We start from the raw sequence: 20886 nt of genomic DNA, 5'->3' as shown, positions 1-20886 counted from the left end.
TACACACAGGGCCCAGCAGCCTCAGGCTTTCCCTGTAATGCAGACCCTGGCCTGATCCTATATAAATCCCAGAGTCTGTGATTGTCTTCCAGCATACTTCATCCCTCTGAGTTACAATGCTATTGGTATCACAATTTTCTCTGACTTCAAACTTGAGTTGACATATCATGTCATAGACTGAGGGAGAAAGACAAGTGGTAATAGGATCCTCTGTTAGCATACTGTGTATCATGAATTTCAGCCTGGAACTTGGGAAGTAAGGGAGGAACTGGTCCCTGGAACAATGTGGGGTCGGGGCAGTGCCAAGAAGAAGGAGGGCAAGGGATACATCATTGGAGTCAAAGTCAGATGCCTATCTTCTCTAGTCGTCCATGAGAGGTAAGGCCAACCTGCCTCTGCGGGGACGCCTACACAGTCACAGTGGAGGACCAGGAATGGTGGCCTCGAGCCCACATCAGGGCATGCCTTCAATCACACCGCCAGGGCCGCCTTGCTAGAAGAGTGTGGCCAATGCTGCACCTCCTAGCCCCTACCACAGTGGGCCTGGGCAGACTAGGAGTGTGCTCGCGTGTGCATAGGCACCCTGGCTCACATCTGCTCTATGTCCATGACTTCCAGCTCCTCTATTCCTATCAGTTTTGAGTGGGGCCCATGTGAATAGCTGAACAGAATGGAAAGGCTGACCATCTTGGGAGTTAGAGGATTACTTCTTGACTGCCTTCAGTCGAGAATCATTTTTCCTGCCTTTGGACTAGAGTTGAAATGTCAGCTCTTTCTGGATCTTGAGCCTGCCAGCATTAGGACCAAAACTATACCATTTGCTCTTCTGGTTCTGAGGCCTTTAGACTCAGACTGGAATGACAGCATCGGCTCTCCTGGGGCTCTTGCTGATTGTAGACCTGGGGATTCTTCACTCCATAATCATATGAGCCAATTCCTAATAGTAAATCAATCAATCTCTCTCTTTCTCTACACACACACACACACACACACACACACACACCCTATTCTGTTTCCCTGGAAAAGCCTGACTATTACAGATTTTGGTATTGAGAGTGGTTCTAAAGCAACAAAATTTTAAGGATGAATTTTCTGAATCAAATCTGGGATTTCTGGAATTGACTCTCTAGTCCGATTAGATTTATTTTATTTTTATTATTTTACTCAGACTTGTTTTATTATAGTGCATGGTCTGGGACTGGTGGGAAAGGGTAGATATAGTAGAAAACCATGGCCCTGATTAGTATTGGATGTCCATCCTAATGGCCATGAATATGCTAATGGTGCCACCACTCTGTATCATGTTTTTTCTGATGCCACCCATCGGCTCCCAATCTCACATTTCAATCCTGAGACAGGAAAAGGTACTGAAGAGCATGCAAGCTTCCATGCCCACTGCACAGCCCATCATAAAGCCCATCTTCATGCGGTTGAAGCACCTTGGCTGGGACTGTCAGTAGGTCCCCACAGCCACCGGCATCCTCTTAGCTAGTGTTTGGGTCTCTGCACCGTGGTGCCCCCACTTCACCTCTAATCTGATTAAAGATACTGATGACTCTATTTCTGGTAGTAAAGAGTAATAGTTGGTTTGACACAAATTTTGAAGATATTAATGTTATTATGAACATGGTCCTTAGCTTCTAAATGGTTTACTGAATTTCTAAATATTTTCCTGTTGCTTTATAAATTTGATTTTATATTCCTGTTTATTAAGTAGTTTTTTCATTTTTCTGTCCTATACATCTTGCCACCCACCTTACATAACATCAGCTATTTGCCAGCCCAAATATTTTCTTTTTAATATCTTAACATTTTATTTTTCCACTTATCACATATTTATAATTTTTCCTGGTAATATATCAAAACATAATCAATTATTCGTATCTCTGTCTAGTTTAGTAGCTCAGGACTGGAAACCATGTGCTGGTCATAAGTCACTTGAACCATCTGCATCAATGTCACCTAAAATACTTCTGGAAAATATAGTTTCCTGAGACTCCACATTACAACTACTGATTGAGAATTCTGGGGTGGGGGGGGGTGGGGAGTGGGGGGGATAAGTACCAAGAATTTGCATCTTTAACAAGCTCCTCAGGGGATTACTAAAGTTTAAGAATCATTGTCCTAAACATTATTCTCAGTCTTTTCTTTTTTCCTTCTAAGTACCTAACCCAAACACAAAGCAAATATAAAAAATAAAAACCTTTGTGATTCGAATACTTAAGACAAACCATTGATTGTACTTTCTAAAAAATAGTTATATGATGGGAAGCTACTTTTAAACTAAAGATTTTTTAAAAGTTGAAAGAAATGTTATGATTTTGTTTGTAGATTACTTTTCTAATAAATGATTACCTTAACAGCTTTATTTCTGGTAAGCCTCAACTTTTGATATTTTTTTAGGATTTTATTTTTAACTTTATTCTCTTTCCTGTAATGTATCATATATGTGATGTGTAAACATAATAAACATGTTTCTTTCATTGAATATAAATTTGCAAACATTTGAGATGAATTGACCATTATTAGTTTCATTCCTACACCTCTGCCAAGCTACTTGAAAAATCAAACAAAGTTTTTTTCTAGTTCATTTAAAAAATACTGACATTCATTGTTATATATTCTAGGCATTTACACTGTTTGCTACGCATTTCCTGGAACTATGTCATATAGAGGCCCTGTATCCTAATGTAGAAAACATGCATTTTGAAGTTCAGCATGTAAAAGACACTTCAAGAAATAAAGAAGCAATCTTGTATACCTACAAACTTTGTAAGGGACTCACAGAAGAGAAAAATTATGGTATTGCATATAGAAATTATGTAATAACTATTGAAACTCTACATATTCTCATAATTCTTCTCCCCTTTACTTGGCTATCAAGCTAAGCAACTTTTCCTGTCATTCTTTTCAGTGTTTATGCTATAAGACTGTATTTTCTGTGTCAAGCTCACATTTTATGCATAAGCTGATATTTAAACTTATATTAATCAATACTTATGTAGAATTACAACACATGAAAGTCCCAGAAGTATTAGTTTCTATTCTTAGAAAAATATAATTTAGCTTATATTTGCAAGTTACAAATAAATTGGAAATTGTATATTTCTTACACACTTTTCAATAACATCTGTTTTCTTCAGATGCAGGGAACTACATAATCTAAAGTCTTAAAAGGGACTGTATTATCAAACCATATATGATACTTGTAAACTTGATTAGATATTTTCTATCTAAATCATTATGTGACATGTATAAAATCTCACTGATTCAGAAAATTTTTAAATGATCTATAAATATAAAGTTCCTAAAATTATTTTAGCTATAAATGTGACCTTTGTGAGGGGGGAAGGAAGCATCTTTAATTTGCTATTTGAGATAAGAAATCAACTGCATAACTTAGTTGTATCAGATATTTAATTTTTATAAACTTTAATTTCATCTATTAAATGGGGATAATTTTCATATATGTAGGGCTTTTGAGGATTAAATGAATTATTAAATATAAACTGCTTAACGTAGTACCTAGCAATTAATAACTTCTCAATAAATGTGTTAGTATTGTTTCTACTGCCTCTAAAGTAGTGCATGGAATAAACTGTTAGCACACAGTAGAAAGCCTATGTGGCATTTATATAATAAAATTAAGCTTAGGGAACATGAGGATACTAGATAGTACTTGGAATTTTCATGAAGAGTAGTCATCTACAGTTATATCTTGTGAGAAATCTCTCTCTTAGTGATCTGTTAGTCAGGTGAATGTTCACCGTAGGGTTATTTCTATGACTAGGGTTATCTCCCCTCCCTTGGAAAGTTCATATCCTTTGATCTTTTATTAACCAACTGCATTTGTAGTTGCAATTTCGTTGTTATTATTTAGTTTTCTAATTACCCCTTTTCTTTTCCCTGTCATGTTTTCCCTACCGTCTCAGAGGTATGTTGAGAGGTAATTGATATTCTAATTTGTCATGTCTTAGGCAACTAATTAAATCTTATAATTAGTAAATTGTATTGTATATTCTATATTTAGTCATCTAGAACTTTGGAAAGCTTAATTTTGAGAATTGTTAAGTAGTTTGGAAATGCCTGTATAATAGAAGTTTAAATCTGTGAAGAAAATATTATTACTGCTTAAAATAAACATAATACCTGCAATAGCAACATTGAAGCCCCATTGTATATAATTTTAGGATTAAAAGCTGCAGAGGTGTCATCACTCCCACCATCAATTGTCTTGGATGCCAAAGAGATCACAGCTCAAATTACCAGACAAATTTTGGTAAGAAACTTTTGAGCAATAAGAATTGGTTTTCCTATTCAAGAAAATACTTTTAATGTACATTTTTATAGTGGTGTTGTATCTAAGTGTATAATAATATTGGTAATTAAAACATTTAAAATAAAAACCTAATTTTAAATAAGACAAATCTTTTTTTATTTTGCACAACCTTTTTGGTTTGGTTTATTTCAACCTTTCCCAACAAATTTAACTAATAAGATAATAGACAAAAGTTAAACAGTTCAGTTCCTATAGTACTTATAGTTAACACTAACTTTATGATGAGAAAATAAAGCAGTATAAAGTAAGTATTAAAATTCACAGGGTGCCTGGGTGGCTCAGTCAGCTAAGTGTCTGACTCTTGATTTTGGCTCAGGTCATGGTCATGAGATCAAGAGTTTTTAAAAACTCTTATCCATAATTTCTCTTTCTTCAGTCTCATTGTTTGTGTATAGAAATGGCACTGATTTCTGGGCGTTGATTTTGTATCCTGCCACACTGCCGAATTGCTGTATGAGTTCTAGCAATTTTGGGGTGGAGTCTTTTGGGTTTTCTATGTACAGTATCATGTCATCTGCAAAGAGGGAGAGTTTGACTTCTTCTTTGCCAATTTGAATGCCTTTTATTTCTTTTTGTTGCCTAATTGCTGAGGCTAGGACTTCTTGTACTATGTTGAATAGCAGTGGTGAGAGTGGACATCCCTGTCGTGTTCCTGATCTCAGGGGAAAGGCTCTCAGTGTTTCCCCATTGAGAATGATATTTGCTGTGGGCTTTTCGTAGATGGCTTTTAAGATGCTGAGGAATGTTCCCTCTATCCCTATACTCTGAAGAGTTTTGATCAGGAATGGATGCTGTAGTTTGTCAAATGCTTCCTCTGCATCTATTGAGAGGATCATATGGTTCTTGTTTTTTCTCTCGTTGATATGATCAATCATGTTGATTGCTTACGAGTGTTGAACCAGCCTTGCATCCCGGGGATAAATCCCACTTGGTCATGGTGAATAATCTTCTTAATGTACTGTTGGATCCTATTGGCTAGTATCTTGGAAGAATTAATATTGTGAAAATGTCAATGTTACCCAGGGCAATTTACACATTTAATACAATCCCTATCAAAATACCATGGACTTTCTTCAGAGAGTTGGGACAAATCATCTTAAAATTTGTGTGGAATCAGAAAAGACCCTGTATAGCCAGGGGAATATTAAAAAAGAAAACCATAGCTGGGGCATCACAATGCCAGATTTCAGGTTGTACTATAAAGCTGTGGTCATCAAGACAGTGTGGTCCTGGCACAAAAACAGACACATAGATCAATGGAACAGAATAGAGAATCCAGAAGTGGACCCTCAACTTTATGGCCAACTAATATTCGATAAAGCAGGAAAGACTATCCACTGGAAAAAAGACGGTCTCTTCAATAAATGGTGCTGGGAAAATTGGACAGCCACGTGCAGAAGAATGAAACTAGACCATTCCCTACACCAGACACAAAGATAAACTCAAAATGGATGAAATATCTAAATGTGAGACAAGAATTCATCAAAATCCTAGAGGAGAACACAGGCAACACCCTTTTGGAGCTTGGCCACAGCAACTTCTTGCAGGATACATCCATGAAGGCAAGGGAAACAAAAGCAAAAATGAATCATTGGGACTTCATCAAGATAAAAAGCTTCTGCACAGCAAAAAAAACCACTCAACAAAACTTAAAGACAACCTGCAGAATGGGAGAAGATATTTGAAAATAACCTATCAGGTAAAGGGCTAGTATCCAAGATCTATAAAGAACTTTTTAAACTCAACAGCAAAGAAACAAACAATCCAATCATGAAAGGGGCAAAAGACATGAATAGAAATTTCACAGAGGAAGACATAGACATCGCCAAGAAGCACATGAGAAAATGCTCCGCATCACTGGCCACCAGGGAAATACAAATCAAAACCACAATGAGATCCCACCTCACACCAGTGAGAATGGTGACAATTAACAAGACAGGAAACCACAAATGTTGGAGAGGATGTGGAGAAAGGGGAACCCTCTTGCACTGTTGGTGGGAATGTGAACTGGTGCAGCCACTCTGGAAAACTGTGTGGAGGTTCCTCAAAGAGTTAAAAATAGACCTGCCCTACGACCCAGCAATTGCACTGCTGGGGATTTACCCCAAAGATACAGATGCAGTGAAATGCCGGGACACCTGCACCCCAATGTTTCTAGCAGCAATGCCCACAATAGCCAAACTGTGGAAGGGGCCTTGGTGTCCATCAAAAGATGAATGGATAAAGATGTGGTATACAATGGAATATTCCTCAGCCATTAGAAATGACAAGTACCCACTATTTGCTTCGATGTGGATAGAACTGGAGGGTATTATGCTGAGTGAAATAAGTCAATCGGAGAAGGACCAACATTATATGGTCTCATTCATTTGGGGAATATAAAAATTAGTGAAAGGGAATAAAGGGGAAAGGAGAGAGAATGAATGAAAATATCAGTGAGGGTGACAAAACATGAGAGACACCTAACTCTGGGAAATGAACAAGGGGTAGTGGAAAGGGAGGTGGGTGGGGTGTTGGGGTGACTGGGTGTAGGCACTAAGGGGGGCACTTGGTGGGATGAGCACTGGGTGTTATGCTATATGTTGGCAAATTTAACTCCAATAAAAAAATTAAAAAAAACCTCTTATCCATTATCATATATAAGCCTCATGACTCTCCGTGAAGCAGTTAGGTCTTTATAATATAATATTAATAATAAAGCTGTGTTTTTTTACTCACATTTTTATAGCTGAGGTTCACAGAGGTTAAGTGTTAGGAAGCAGTAGATTCAACACTGAACTCAAATCTATTGACTCAAAATTTGGAAACCTTTTTTCTTAATATCAGGTTGCTTTATGTTTTAAGAATGCGTGTGTTTAGTAAACTAAGGTAGGTGCATTAGGAGATCTTCTTCAGTAGTAACAGTTGCCTTTGTTTTTGCTCTTTCTTAACCTGCTTTCAATTTTTATTGTATCCCTTCAGTCTCTTGAGCTCCTGGACTGACTTTATGACTTGACTTGCCTAATCCGCCATTCGAATCCTTTTAATCCTTTAATTTTGGCAGTGTTGTGCTTTACCTAGTTCCTCAGACTTCATCTTGCCAAATTCAAATTATGACAAGCCTTCTCCAGTTGCTTTCTAGGCTTTAGCTTTCCTAATAATGATTCTCAAAATATATTCAAGGCAAGTAACTTGATCTACTGCAAATTCATATATTCTACCTTTAGTCAAATATTTTATTGGATAATTTTCCCCCTTTTATTGATCTGTATAGTTCCTTTACCTCAACTCTTTCAGAACATTTCTACTCTTCCTAAACTCTCAATGTCCTCACTCTCTATAGAAAATTCACTTCCTATACTTTTTGAGAGGCTTGAGGTTATCTTGATGAATCCTTGAACTTTTGGTCCTTAAAAACTCTATTTTGGAATTTCTGTTTTTCACTCAGTTTTCTTCCTTTCTATCTCAGAGGAAGAGATTACCTTTCAACTTATTTGAGGTTAAGTTTTCTACCTTCTTTCTTTCCATATCCAATAAAATATAACGTCATCCAGTTTCTTTTCTCTCTTTTTAAAAATATTTTATTTTTTAAATAACCTCTACACAACAACATGGGGTTGGAACTCACAACACTGAGAGCAAGAGTCAGGTGTCCTACTGACTGAGCCATCCGGATGTCCCTTTTTTTTTTAAGATTTTTTTTTTTTTTTTTTTAAGGATTTCTCTGTATTGAATGTGGGGCTTGAGCTTACATCCCTGAGATCAAGAGTCAGGATATGCTCCACTAACTGAGCCAGCCAGGCACCCCTTGTTCCCATTCTTCTTTTTGCATCCTTATTTTTTGTTCACTGGCTTTTATTTTTCTAATGAATATGCTTAGGTTTTTTCCTAAGAAATCCTTCTTTATTATTTTACTTCGCAAAAGATACGTCTCTGCTTTTTACTGCCAACTTCTTAAGAGTAATAACTACTTGCTTCTTCCATATTCCACTTGCAAACTAGATCTCTTGTTATCACACCAATGAAACTTTGTAAAATACCAATTAATAATAAACTCTTAAGGCCTTTTTTTCCCACTTCTTATCTTCCTTGGTCTCTCTGTGATATTTGATACTGCCCCTCCTTTCCTTTTAATAATTCTTCCCTGTCTTGGCTACTGTGGAATTGTCCTTTCCTGGATGTCTTCATTTTCCTACCTCTAAATACCCCTTTTTTCTTTCTTCACCAGTGCTTTTTTTTTTTTTTTCCCAAAATTTTAATTAAATTCTAGTTAATTCGTACCGTGCAATATTGGTTTCAGGAGTAGAATTCAGTGATTCATCATTATATACAATACCCAGTGCTCATCATAATAAGCACCTTCCTAATACCCATCACCCATCTAACCCACCCCCCTCCATCTCACTCCATCAACTGTCAGTTTGTACTCTATTGTGAAGAATCTCTTATGGTTTTTCTTCTCTTTCTCACTTTTTTTTTACTCCCTCCTGTATACTCCTCTGATTTGTTTGTTCAATTCCACGTATAAGTGAAATCATATGATATTTGTCTTTCTCTGGCTGACTTATTTTGCTTAGCATAATGCACTCTAGTTCCATACATTCATCCATCCATCCATCTTGCAAATGGCAAGACTTCATTCTTGGCTGAGTAATATTCCATTGTATATATATACAACCTCTTCTTTATACATTCATCAATCAATGACACTTGGGCTCTTTTCATAATTTGGCTATTGTTGATATTGCTGCTATAAAAATTGGGCCGCATGTAGCCCTTTGAATGTGTATTTTTGTATCCTTTGGGTAAATACCTAGTAGTGCAATTGTTGGTTTGAAGGGTAGTTCTATTTCCTACTTTTTGAGTATCCTTCATACTGTTTTCCAGAGTGGTGACACCTTACCAGTTTGCATTCCTGCAAACAGTAGAGGAGGGCTCCCCTTTCTCTGTATCCTTGTCAGCACCTCTTGCTTCTTGTGTGTTAATTTTTGCCATTCTGACAAATGTGATATGGAATCTCTCATAGCGGTTTTCATTTGTATTTCTCTGATAATGAGTGATGTTGGGCATCTTTTCATGTGTCTGTTAGCCATCTGGATGTCTTCTTTGGAGAAATATCTATTTATGTCTTCTGCCCATTTCTTAACTGGTTTATTTGTTTTTTAGGTGGTGAGTTTAATAAGTTCTTTATAGATTTTGGATACTAACCCATTATTAGATATGTCATTGGCAAATATCTTCTCATTCTGTAGGCTACCTTTTAGTTTTATTGATTATTTCCTTTGCTGTGCAGAAGCATTTTATCTTGATGAAGTCCCAATAGTTGATTTTTGCTTTTGTTTCCCTTACCTCCAGTTACATGTCTAGTGAGAAGTTGCTGTAGCTGAGATCAAAGAGGTTGTTGCCTGTATTCTCTCTAGGATTTTGATGGTTTCCTATCTCACATTTAGGTCTTCAGCCATTTTGAATTTATTTTTGTGTATTTCACTAGTGCTTTTTATCATTTCACTCATTAAATGGAATTTTGTCTAAGATTTTGCCCTTCTTTCTGTGTTTAAAACTATATTCTTGGTGAGGTCATCCTTCCTTAGCTTCCATTTTCACTTCTTGACTTTGAATCTATATATTTTTGTCTGTATTTCTTCTTGAAATCTCAATTTATGTTTTTACTCTTTACTATAAGGAGCAAAATTAAATTTATAATCTGAAAAATCTTCTCATTTCTTTGTGTTTCCAAATCTCCTAGTGACCCATTAGAATCATCTTTGAATCCTTAATCACTCCTCATTAGGACTATGCAGTAGATTCTCTCTCTTTTTCAATCCATCCTATAAACATCTACCAGATTGTCTCCTAAGCAAAACTTTTATCATGTTTCTCTGTTCAGAAACTTTTGGTTGTTTCTTACCAAATTAAGGTGAAACTCCTTAGCCTAGTGTTAAAAGTTTTCTATGAATATTTCTCAAAATATAGTCCTAGAATTACTTACATTAGAATCACCCACGATACTAGGGACTATCCTAGATTTTCGAGGATTTCCTGTGGCTTAGGAATTTACCTTTTTAACCAGTCTTTAGATGATTCTTAAACACACTAACGTTTGTTAACTGCTGCTTTATTATCTCCATTTGTTTACTACTCCTTAAATAACCTTATATAACATTTCACTACTTAACTGTAACCTATATTTCTGCCACATTTTCTTGTAATTTCATCATTTTGACCTGTATACCAGGATTTCTAATGTATCTACTCTAGCTGTTTCTTCCCTCCAGAATGCCCTTCATTCTACGTTCTATCCATTGAGTCATTCCAAATATTCCATCTTACTTAAGCTTTTCTTGACTAGAGCTGGAAATGAGTTCCCCTTCCTCTTAGAATTTTGAATCTCTCTCATGAGACTTACAATTACCTTAATCAGTTGCTTATGAACATGTCTCTTTCACTATAATAATATGTTTCTTTCATTGAGCCTCTTGTGTTCCATTATCATGTCAGGTAGAAAATTTTGTATCCCCCATAGACATAAACACAAGATTTGGGGCCTGGAATATAGATGATAATAGATATTCAGTAAGTGTTTGTTATTTAGATAATAAACTGATAGTTGATCATTCAGTGTATCAAATAGATAGGTGGGTGAATATATGGTAATCTTATTTTACCTCATGGAGTTGTATTCATTTTTCTTACAGTGAAAGAAGAAAAATATCTTGAATTACTTTCTATTGAGAAAGAGTTGGAGGGATTTTATTTCCCTTAGTAAAGGGAAATTCACTGACTTTACGTTAACCGTTAAGATTGAAAATGCTAATTCTCCTGTCTAGCTCAGGAAATGAGATGGATGAAGAATTTTCCAGCTGTACTCCTATCTCTGAAGTACTATTCAAAGACTGAATATCTAAAGGTCTTCATAAGTATTAGAAAATTCCTGTTTTAAACATTATTTCTTGGGCATTCTAAGGATAGTTTGTTAAGAATTGGCATAATTTCAAGTAGCTATTTATGATGCTTATTTTCAAAATGAATTTACCCCTCTGGCAGTATATTGTCTTAGACCCTAGTAGTTTCTATGTATGAAATCTCTTGAGAGACAAGCAATTTACTGTTGACCCGTTCTGTCCACCAGTTTGTCTGTTGGGGAATTAAAGTAGGAGATAGAAGAGTAGTACACTTGGGGGACATTTAATTTTTTTTTTTTCCCAAGGTTAAAATAATCTTCCCTTTTATTTTTTTTTTATTTTTTTTTTATTTTCTTTCTTGGTTTATTCTTTTTTTTTTTTTATTGGTGTTCAATTTACTAACATACAGAATAACACCCAGTGCCCGTCACCCATTCACTCCCACCCCCCGCCCTCCTCCCCTTCTACCACCCCTAGTTCGTTTCCCAGAGTTAGCAGTCTTTACGTTCTGTCTCCCTTTCTGATATTTCCCACCCATTTCTTCTCCCTTCCCTTATTTTCCCTTTCACTATTATTTATATTCCCCAAATGAATGAGAACATATAATGTTTGTCCTTCTCCGACTGACTTACTTCACTCAGCATAATACCCTCCAGTTCCATCCACGTTGAAGCAAATGGTGGGTATTTGTCATTTCTAATAGCTGAGTAATATTCCATTGTATACATAAACCACATCTTCTTTATCCATTCATCTTTCGTTGGACACCGAGGCTCCTTCCACAGTTTGGCTATCGTGGCCATTGCTGCTATAAACATCGGGGTGCAGGTGTCCCGGCGTTTCATTGCATTTGTATCTTTGGGGTAAATCCCCAACAGTGCAATTGCTGGGTCGTAGGGCAGGTCTATTTTTAACTGTTTGAGGAACCTCCACACAGTTTTCCAGAGTGGCTGCACCAGTTCACATTCCCACCAACAGTGTAAGAGGGTTCCCTTTTCTCCGCATCCTCTCCAACATTTGTTGTTTCCTGCCTTGTTAATTTTCCCCATTCTCACTGGTGTGAGGTAGTATCTCATTGTAGTTTTGATTTGTATTTCCCTGATGGCAAGTGATGCAGAGCATTTTCTCATATGCATGTTGGCCATGTCTATGTCTTCCTCTGTGAGATTTCTGTTCATGTCTTTTGCCCATTTCATGATTGGATTGTTTGTTTCTTTGGTGTTGAGTTTAATAAGTTCTTTATAGATCTTGGAAACTAGCCCTTTATCTGATATGTCATTTGCAAATATCTTCTCCCATTCTGTAGGTTGTCTTTGAGTTTTGTTGACTGTATCCTTTGCTGTGCAAAAGCTTCTTATCTTGATGAAGTCCCAATAGTTCATTTTTGCTTTTGTTTCTTTTGCCTTCGTGGATGTATCTTGCAAGAAGTTACTATGGCCGAGTTCAAAAAGGGTGTTGCCTGTGTTCTTCTCTAGGATTTTGATGGAATCTTGTCTCACATTTAGATCTTTCATCCATTTTGAGTTTATCTTTGTGTATGGTGAAAGAGAGTGGTCTAGTTTCATTCTTCTGCATGTGGATGTCCAATTTTCCCAGCACCATTTATTGAAGAGACTGTCTTTCTTCCAATGGATAGTCTTTCCTCCTTTATCGAATATTAGTTGCCCATAAAGTTCAGGGTCCACTTCTGGATTCTCTATTCTGTTCCACTGATCTATGTGTCTGTTTTTGTGCCAGTACCACACTGTCTTGATGACCACAGCTTTGTAGTACAACCTGAAATCTGGCATTGTGATGCCCCCAGATATGGTTTTCTTTTTTAAAATTCCCCTGGCTATTCGGGGTCTTTTCTGATTCCACACAAATCTTAAAATAATTTGTTCTAACTCTCTGAAGAAAGTCCATGGTATTTTGATAGGGATTGCATTAAACGTGTATATTGCCCTGGGTAACATTGACATTTTCACAATATTAATTCTGCCAATCCATGAGCATGGAATATTTTTCCATCTCTTTGTGTCTTCCTCAATTTCTTTCAGAAGTGTTCTATAGTTTTGAGGGTATAGATCCTTTACATCTTTGGTGAGGTTTATTCCTAGGTATCTTATGCTTTTGGGTGCAATTGTAAATGGGATTGACTCCTTAATTTCTCTTTCTTCAGTCTCATGGTTTGTGTATAGAAATGCCACTGACTTCTGGGCATTGATTTTGTATCCTGCCACGCTACTGAATTGCTGTATGAGTTCTAGCAATCTTGGGGTGGAGACTTTTGGGTTTTCTATGTAGAGTATCATGTCATCGGCGAAGAGGGAGAGTTTGACTTCTTCTTTGCCAATTTGAATGCCTTTAATGTCTTTTTGTTGTCTGATTGCTGAGGCTAGGACTTCCAGTACTATGTTGAATAGCAGTGGTGAGAGTGGACATCCCTGTCTTGTTCCTGATCTTAGGGGAAAGGCTCCCAGTGCTTCCCCATTGAGAATGATATTTGCTGTGGGCTTTTCATAGATGGCTTTTAAGATGTCGAGGAATGTTCCCTCTATCCCTACACTCTGAAGAGTTTTGATCAGGAATGGATGCTGTATTTTGTCAAATGCTTTCTCTGCATCCAATGAGAGGATCATATGGTTCTTGGTTTTTCTCTTGCTGATATGATGAATCACATTGATTGTTTTACGGGTGTTGAACCAGCCTTGTGTCCCAGGGATAAATCCTACTTGGTCATGGTGAATAATTTTCTTAATGTACTGTTGGATCCTATTGGCCAGTATCTTGTTGAGAATTTTTGCATCCATGTTCATCAGGGATATTGGTCTGTAATTCTCCTTTTTGGCGGGGTCTTTGTCTGGCTTTGGAATTAAGGTGATGCTGGCTTCATAGAACGAATTTGGAAGTACTCCATCTCTTTCTATCTTTCCAAACAGCGTTAGGAGAATAGGTATGATTTCTTCTTTAAACGTTTGATAAAATTCTCCTGGGAAGCCATCTGGCCCTGGACTCTTGTGTCTTGGGAGGTTTTTGATGACTGCTTCAATTTCCTCCCTGGTTATTGGCCTGTTCAGGTTTTCTATTTCTTCCTGTTCCAGTTTTGGTAGTTTGTGGCTTTCCAGGAATGCGTCCATTTCTTCTAGATTGCCTAATTTATTGGCGTATAGCTGTTCATAATATGTTTTTAAAATCGTTTGTATTTCCTTGGTGTTGGTAGTGATCTCTCCTTTCTCATTCATGATTTTATTAATTTGAGTCTTCTCTCTCTTCTTTTTAATAAGGCTGGCTAATGGTTTATCTATCTTATTAATTCTTTCAAAGAACCAACTCCTGGTTCTGTTGATCTGTTCCACAGTTCTTCTGGTCTCGATTTCGTTGAGTTCTGCTCGAATCTTTATTAACTCCCTTCTTCTCTTGGGTGTAGGATCTATTTGCTGTTTTTTCTCTAGGTCCTTTATGTGTAAGGTTAGCTTTTGTATTTGAGTTCTTTCCAGTTTTTGAATGGATGCTTGTATTGCGATGTATTTCCCCCTTAGGACTGCTTTTGCTGCATCCCAAAGATTTTGAACGGTTGTATCTTCATTCTCATTAGTTTCCATGAATCTTTTTAATTCTTCCTTAATTTCCTGGTTGACCCTTTTATCTTTTAGCAGGATGGTCCTTAACCTCCATGTGTTTGAGGTCCTTCCAAACTTCTTGTTGTGATTTAGTTCTAATTTCAAGGCATTATGGTCCGAGAATATGCAGGGGACAATCCCAATCTTTTGGTATCGGTTCAGACCCGATTTGTGACACAATATGTGGTCTATTCTGGAGAAAGTTCCATGTGCGCTTGAGAAGAATGTGTATTCAGTTGAGTTTGGATGTAAAGTTCTGTAGATATCTGTGAAATCCATCTGGTCCAGTGTATCATTTAAAGCTCTCGTTTCTTTGGAGATGTTTTGCTTAGAAGACCTATCGAGTATAGAAAGAGCTAGATTGAAGTCACCAAGTATAAGTGTATTATTATCTAAGTATTTCTTCACTTTGGTTAATAATTGATTTATATATTTGGCAGCTCCCACATTCGGAGCATATATATTGAGGATTGTTAAGTCCTCTTGTTGAATAGATCCTTTAAGTATGATATAGTGTCCCTCTTCATCTCTCACTACAGTCTTTGGGGTAAATTTTAGTTTATCTGATATAAGGATGGCTACCCCTGCTTTCTTTTGAGGACCATTCGAATGGTAAATGGTTCTCCAACCTTTTATTTTCAGGCTGTAGGTGTCCTTCTGTCTAAAATGAGTCTCTTGTAGACAGCAAATAGATGGGTCCTGCTTTTTTATCCAGTCTGAAACCCTGCGCCTTTTGATGGGGTCATTAAGCCCGTTCACATTCAGAGTTACTATTGAGAGATATGAGTTTAGTGTCATCATGATATCTATTCAGTCTTTGTTTTTGTGGACTGTTCCACTGAACTTCTTCTTAAAGGGGAATTTTAAGAGGCTTGGGGGACATTTAAAATGAGTACTGCATAGCAATGAACTATTATGTAAAGTAAGAAATTTGACCTATTTGGCAGACTTATTTCATTAAAAAGTGATTTTCAAGAATATAAGAATATGTCATAAGAATATGTCATAAAGTAGTAAATACTCATGAAAAATTTTATTTCAAAACAATATTTCTTTATTTTTTCTGGTATATTCTTTGCTAGTTGGATGGAATTGACTTAACCAAAGGAACTAGTTGCCTTTGGGTTCTGTATTTCTATGAAAGGAAAGAGAAAATTGCTAAAATTTTAAAACAAAGTCATAGTAATCATATTTTAATTTTTATCTATATTTTTTCAATAACAGCAAAACCAAAGGAGTACCCCTGAGATGGAAAGACAGAGAGCTGTGTACCATCTAGCTACTAGACTTGTTCAAACTGCTCGAAATTCTCAATTGGATCCAGACAGTTTACGAATGTATTTAAGTAATCTCAAAAAGAAGTATGAAACAGATTTTTCCAGGGCTGAACAAGTTTCACGAAAGACTGAAGAATGACAATTCACATCATGTAATAATGAAATAATATATCTCAATATGGGGAAGCTAGAATTCATTTTTCCTAAGAGCAAAAGAAAATACTTGCTAAATTTTATATCTTAATGGAAAATTACATTATATTAACCTCATAATTATCTATATATTGTGTATAAGAAAATATTTGTTATAACTTAACATGAGAACCATTAAAAGGACTGATTTTTATGTTAGAACAATGTCAGTGTAACATGACAGTTTTTTTCTTATTTATGAAAATTCATATTAAGTCTTAGGTGTATTTATACTTACAAGTTATGGTTTAAAATGTTATTGTAAATACCTTAGTTTAAAAATATTTTTTTTCCAATCATAGGTGAGTTCTTTTTACACTCTCTTCTGAAGCAGTAAGACCCTATGACTCAATAATTTCTTAATTAGTACCCCAGAATTCCATGCGTATGAAGTTTGTTAGAACAGTACTGGAAACTTTAGACTATTCTTTTTGACATTGAGTATAGTTCTAAAGGGTGATAATAAACAGATATTTTGTAATTCAGAAAATGTTTTTTGGAAGGGGGAGTTGTCATCACCCACTCTTTCAGTTTTCCAAATACCAGGCATTCCATTTTCTACTCACCAAACTCTTTTCCATGTTTCATTTTTGGTCATCTTTTTTAGGCGAGTAACCAAAGCAGCCAAAAGATAATATTGATTCATTTGGCTCAGGAAGCATTTTATAGAACTGTTTTCCATAGGCATGTGGATTATACCACCATTTCAGAGTTTACCTGAAGGTCATTCTTGTTTCATAAGTGGACATAAGAAAATGGAAGACAATCAGTTAGTTGGTCAGTAACTGTAAAGAGCAGGGCTGTTGTCTTCTCAAATACCTTATGTCTACAATTTCATCTCACTAGATGGCTTATTATCTCACCACAAAGGCCCAAGATAGGGAAGTTATTTTTTTCTTGGACAATTAAGTATCTGGAACTCAGGGTATACATTCAGTAAGCTGGAGAATTCATAGTGATCTGGCCAAAAAAATATATTCACAGACTGGTTAGGGTCCTGTTTTTTTTTGTTAATGTATGCATATTTTATGAAATCTAGTATTTTTTGCTTTATTAAATTCTAAGTAGTAAGATATATTGAAAAAGTTGTAATTTGGATAACATACATACTTTTTTGAACTGTAAATATAAATTAGTATTCGTATTTAAATTTGATACGTTAAACATCCCATTAGACTATTTATATTCCCTATTGTCATGTTTTACAAAGTACCACAATATTTTGAATTTGACCATTAGCCATGTTTTAACTCACAGTCTTTGAAATGAGTTATATTTTATGTAGTCATTCGTAAAAGTAGTTAGATAATTTAGGTTTGCAACAAATTTCTAAAAGCACTGGGTATGAAAAGGGCATGACAGATTGGGAAGAAAAGGGAAGAAGCAATAAAAAGCAGAAGGGGAGCATGCAGTGGGAGAAAAACAGGCATGCAGACATAAGTGCAAAGTATTAAATATGCAGAATATCATTTCCTTACATATATTAAGTTCTCTTTAGATTTAACCCCAATATTAGATTCCACCAGACTTTTAAGAAATTTTTCATTATTTAAATCTTTTGATGCATAAACTGTAACCAGCTGATTAATCTCTTATTTTAGGTTTAGAATACTGAAATTAAAATAGGTTTATATATTCTTAAAATTAAATTACTTTTTCTTCAATCATTTTGTGTGTAGCCAAAATATACAAAAAAGCAAATTAAATGAAGATATAATTATTATGTTGTGGCACTGTAGAATAGAAAGGAATACTAGAGAGACAATTCATTCTTTAATTTTAAGGTCTATTTACTCTTGTCTTCAGTACCTTTTCACTTTGCCTTTCTCTAAAATTATAGATCATTATCTCATTATCCAGCCTTTTAAGATAAATGTTCATAATGTTGTCACAAATTCTTTTAATTTCCACCTCAAAGTCACTTTTTTAGTCTGTTCCACCTTTCTCCTCTCATAAAGTACTCTTTTTCAAGTCTAGAGTTAAGGAATGTGGGAGCAGAAGAAAAAAGCAGCTTATACTGATGCCTAGAAAGTAGTGCATTTGTATATTTCAAAATTGGCATACAATAACATTAACTTTTTTAATGTAAAATTTTATGAATTTTAGCACATATATGGATTCATGGAACCACCCTGACAATCAGTTTCTTCACCAAATACCAGACAGTTCCATCACATTCCCATCATTCCCTTAGTGCTGTCCCTTCATTGTCAGGTCCTTTCCTGACCCCTAACTTTAACCGAGCAATCCCTGGAAATTAAGCTTTATATCCCTATAGTTTTATTTTTTCCATAATGTCCAACAAATGGAATCATATAGCATGGAATCTTTTGAAACTGGGTTCTTTTACTCAGCATAATATTTCATAGAATTTGTCCACGTCATTGTCCCCTTTTATTGCTGACTAGTATTTCATGGTTTGCACCATAGTTTACTCATACACTCATTGAAAGACAATTGGATCTCCAGTTTTTGGTGATTATGAATGAAACTGTTATAAACATTCTTGTATAGATTTTTGTATGAGTGTTAAGTTTTAGGTTTTCCATAGGCTAAATAGGAGTGGAATGGCTCTGTCATTTTATAAGTTATGCGTTTAGCTTCATAAGAATTCACCAAACTATTTTCTTAAGTGGCTCTTTATTTTTTGCATTCTTGTCAGCCTTGGACGAGAATGTCCCACATGTTCTCTAGCAGTTGGCATTATCATTTTTTTTTTTTAATTTTTAGCCATTCTAATAGGTATGTAGAGAGTAATGCATTTTTTAATTTTAAAGCTATTCTGTTAATTCTTTAGCAAGCAAAAGCTGTTCTGACTTTTTAAAACCAAATTATATCACTATCTTATGTGCTAGTGTTAAAAAAATTCAAATGTTAATAAATTGTGTGTAGTAGTAGGGACTTCCTATATATTTATGAATTGAGCTTAAAATAGGCTCAATTATAATTAAATGTACTTTTAGTTAAGTATATAAATTCAGTCTTATAATGCATTTGTACCTCACAGGAATGAAAATGGAAGGAAAGGAAAAGCAAATGATCTAGTAGTTATTGCTTTGCTTTTTCTATTCTATTCTTTAGGAATTTAAATTACACAGTTGTTTATCTTACTGTAACCCTTTTCCTATAAATTGTCGAAATTTTGATAGTCTCCAGATTGCAGGTAGACAATGAAAATGCTAGTAAGTGCCATAATCTACCAAAATGGATCCTAAAATAGATAATGATGAGGTGGGAAACATCTTCATTGTCAAGAACCGTGAAGATGTAACTATGTATGGTGATGGATGTTAACTAGACTTATTATGATCATTTTGCAATATATACAAATGTTGACTGTGTTATATACCTGAAATTAATATAATGTTATATGTCAGTTATACTTCAATTAAAAAAAATCTGTGAAGGATCTGAGACTTTTACCTTACTTGCAAACTAGCAGTTCAATTTGCTGTTTCATGTTTGTCGTCAGAAGATAGAAGATTCCTGAGTCAGAAACAAAAGACTTATGCTAATGGTACATGATGCACCATGAGCTTTGTTTGTGTTGGTTTCAGGTATCCTGATCCTCTGAGACATGGAGTGGTCCAGTTAGATATGTGTACAGTGGATTTGTACTATGGCTGAGGAACCCCAAGCTAGGAAAACCCTTTTATTAATGAGGTTCTAGCAGACCTGCTCAACCTTTATTTTTCCAGAGGAAGATAATTCTTTATTATACTAGACTGAACAGACCTGCCTCTGCTCAGAGGGAGACACTATCACTGTCTTCCAAGGCTGTTCATTATACAAACATCCTTAAAAAGGTAGTTAAATGTAAGACAGTGCCTCTGCTATAAGACAGGCAGAAATGTAAGCAACCTGTGAAAAATTATCTCCCAGTTCTCTTCTGTGTATTGCAGCAGTTTGACCACTTATTTATATAGAGAATACTCTACTACCCTGCTTAACTCAAGAAGAAAAGAGCTAAAAAAAAATGGAGTAGAATATAATTTATTTTTTAAGGTAATAAATTTCTGTGTCTGATAATACTGTGTTGCATATTTGAAAGTAGCTGAAAGTAGATTCTAAGTGTTCTCATCACAAGGAAAATGTTGTAACTATGTATGATCGTGGCTGTTAACTAGACTTATTGTGATCATCTTGCAATATATACATATACTGAATCATGTTATTATATACCTGAAAGTAATATAATGTTACATGTCAATTGTATCTCAACTTAAAAAGCACTACTGATCTAGTACTTAGAAGTATCACACACCAAAACACCAAAGCTCCATATTGCTATTTGGGGCTAGTTATTTCCAAATACTATCCATTTCTGTCATCCTCCTCCTGACCCCCATCCTTTAGTTGACGAATTCTTTACCTTGTATTATTTGTGACTATGGCTTCTCAAGGAAGGGATCACATCTTAATTTCCTTCACTATTCCTTACCACCAAGCACAACATTTTATTTGCAAAATAACTCAATATACTTGTTAATAGAAATACACAATACAAAATATTTACTTAGCTTAGAACACACTAATAGTAGGAGCTTCAGAACATTAATATGACCAAAATTTCCACAGATAACAATAATGCTCTA

General features: G+C 35.5%; 1 protein-coding gene and 1 pseudogene across 1 annotated transcript in view; one reads left to right on the top strand and one right to left on the bottom strand.

The window, feature by feature from the left end:
- Positions 1–17095, top strand: part of MSH4 (mutS homolog 4) — an 81504-nt gene extending 64409 nt beyond the window's left edge. Inside the window, exons 18-20 of the mRNA XM_038541641.1 lie at positions 2628–2802; positions 4191–4279; positions 16047–17095. Of these exons, the coding sequence (XP_038397569.1) occupies positions 2628–2802; positions 4191–4279; positions 16047–16238 (456 nt within the window). The 3' untranslated portion in view covers positions 16239–17095. The remainder of the gene's footprint in view (positions 1–2627; positions 2803–4190; positions 4280–16046) is intronic.
- Positions 1241–1480, bottom strand: LOC102151599 (annotated as a pseudogene).
- Positions 17096–20886: the final 3791 nt, after the last annotated feature.

This window comes from Canis lupus, chromosome 6 (assembly GCF_011100685.1).
Source record: "Canis lupus familiaris isolate Mischka breed German Shepherd chromosome 6, alternate assembly UU_Cfam_GSD_1.0, whole genome shotgun sequence".
NCBI classification, from domain to species: Eukaryota; Metazoa; Chordata; class Mammalia; order Carnivora; family Canidae; genus Canis; species Canis lupus.
The sequence above is the reverse complement of the archived record's forward strand: the minus strand, read 5'-3'. Positions and strand labels throughout refer to the sequence as shown.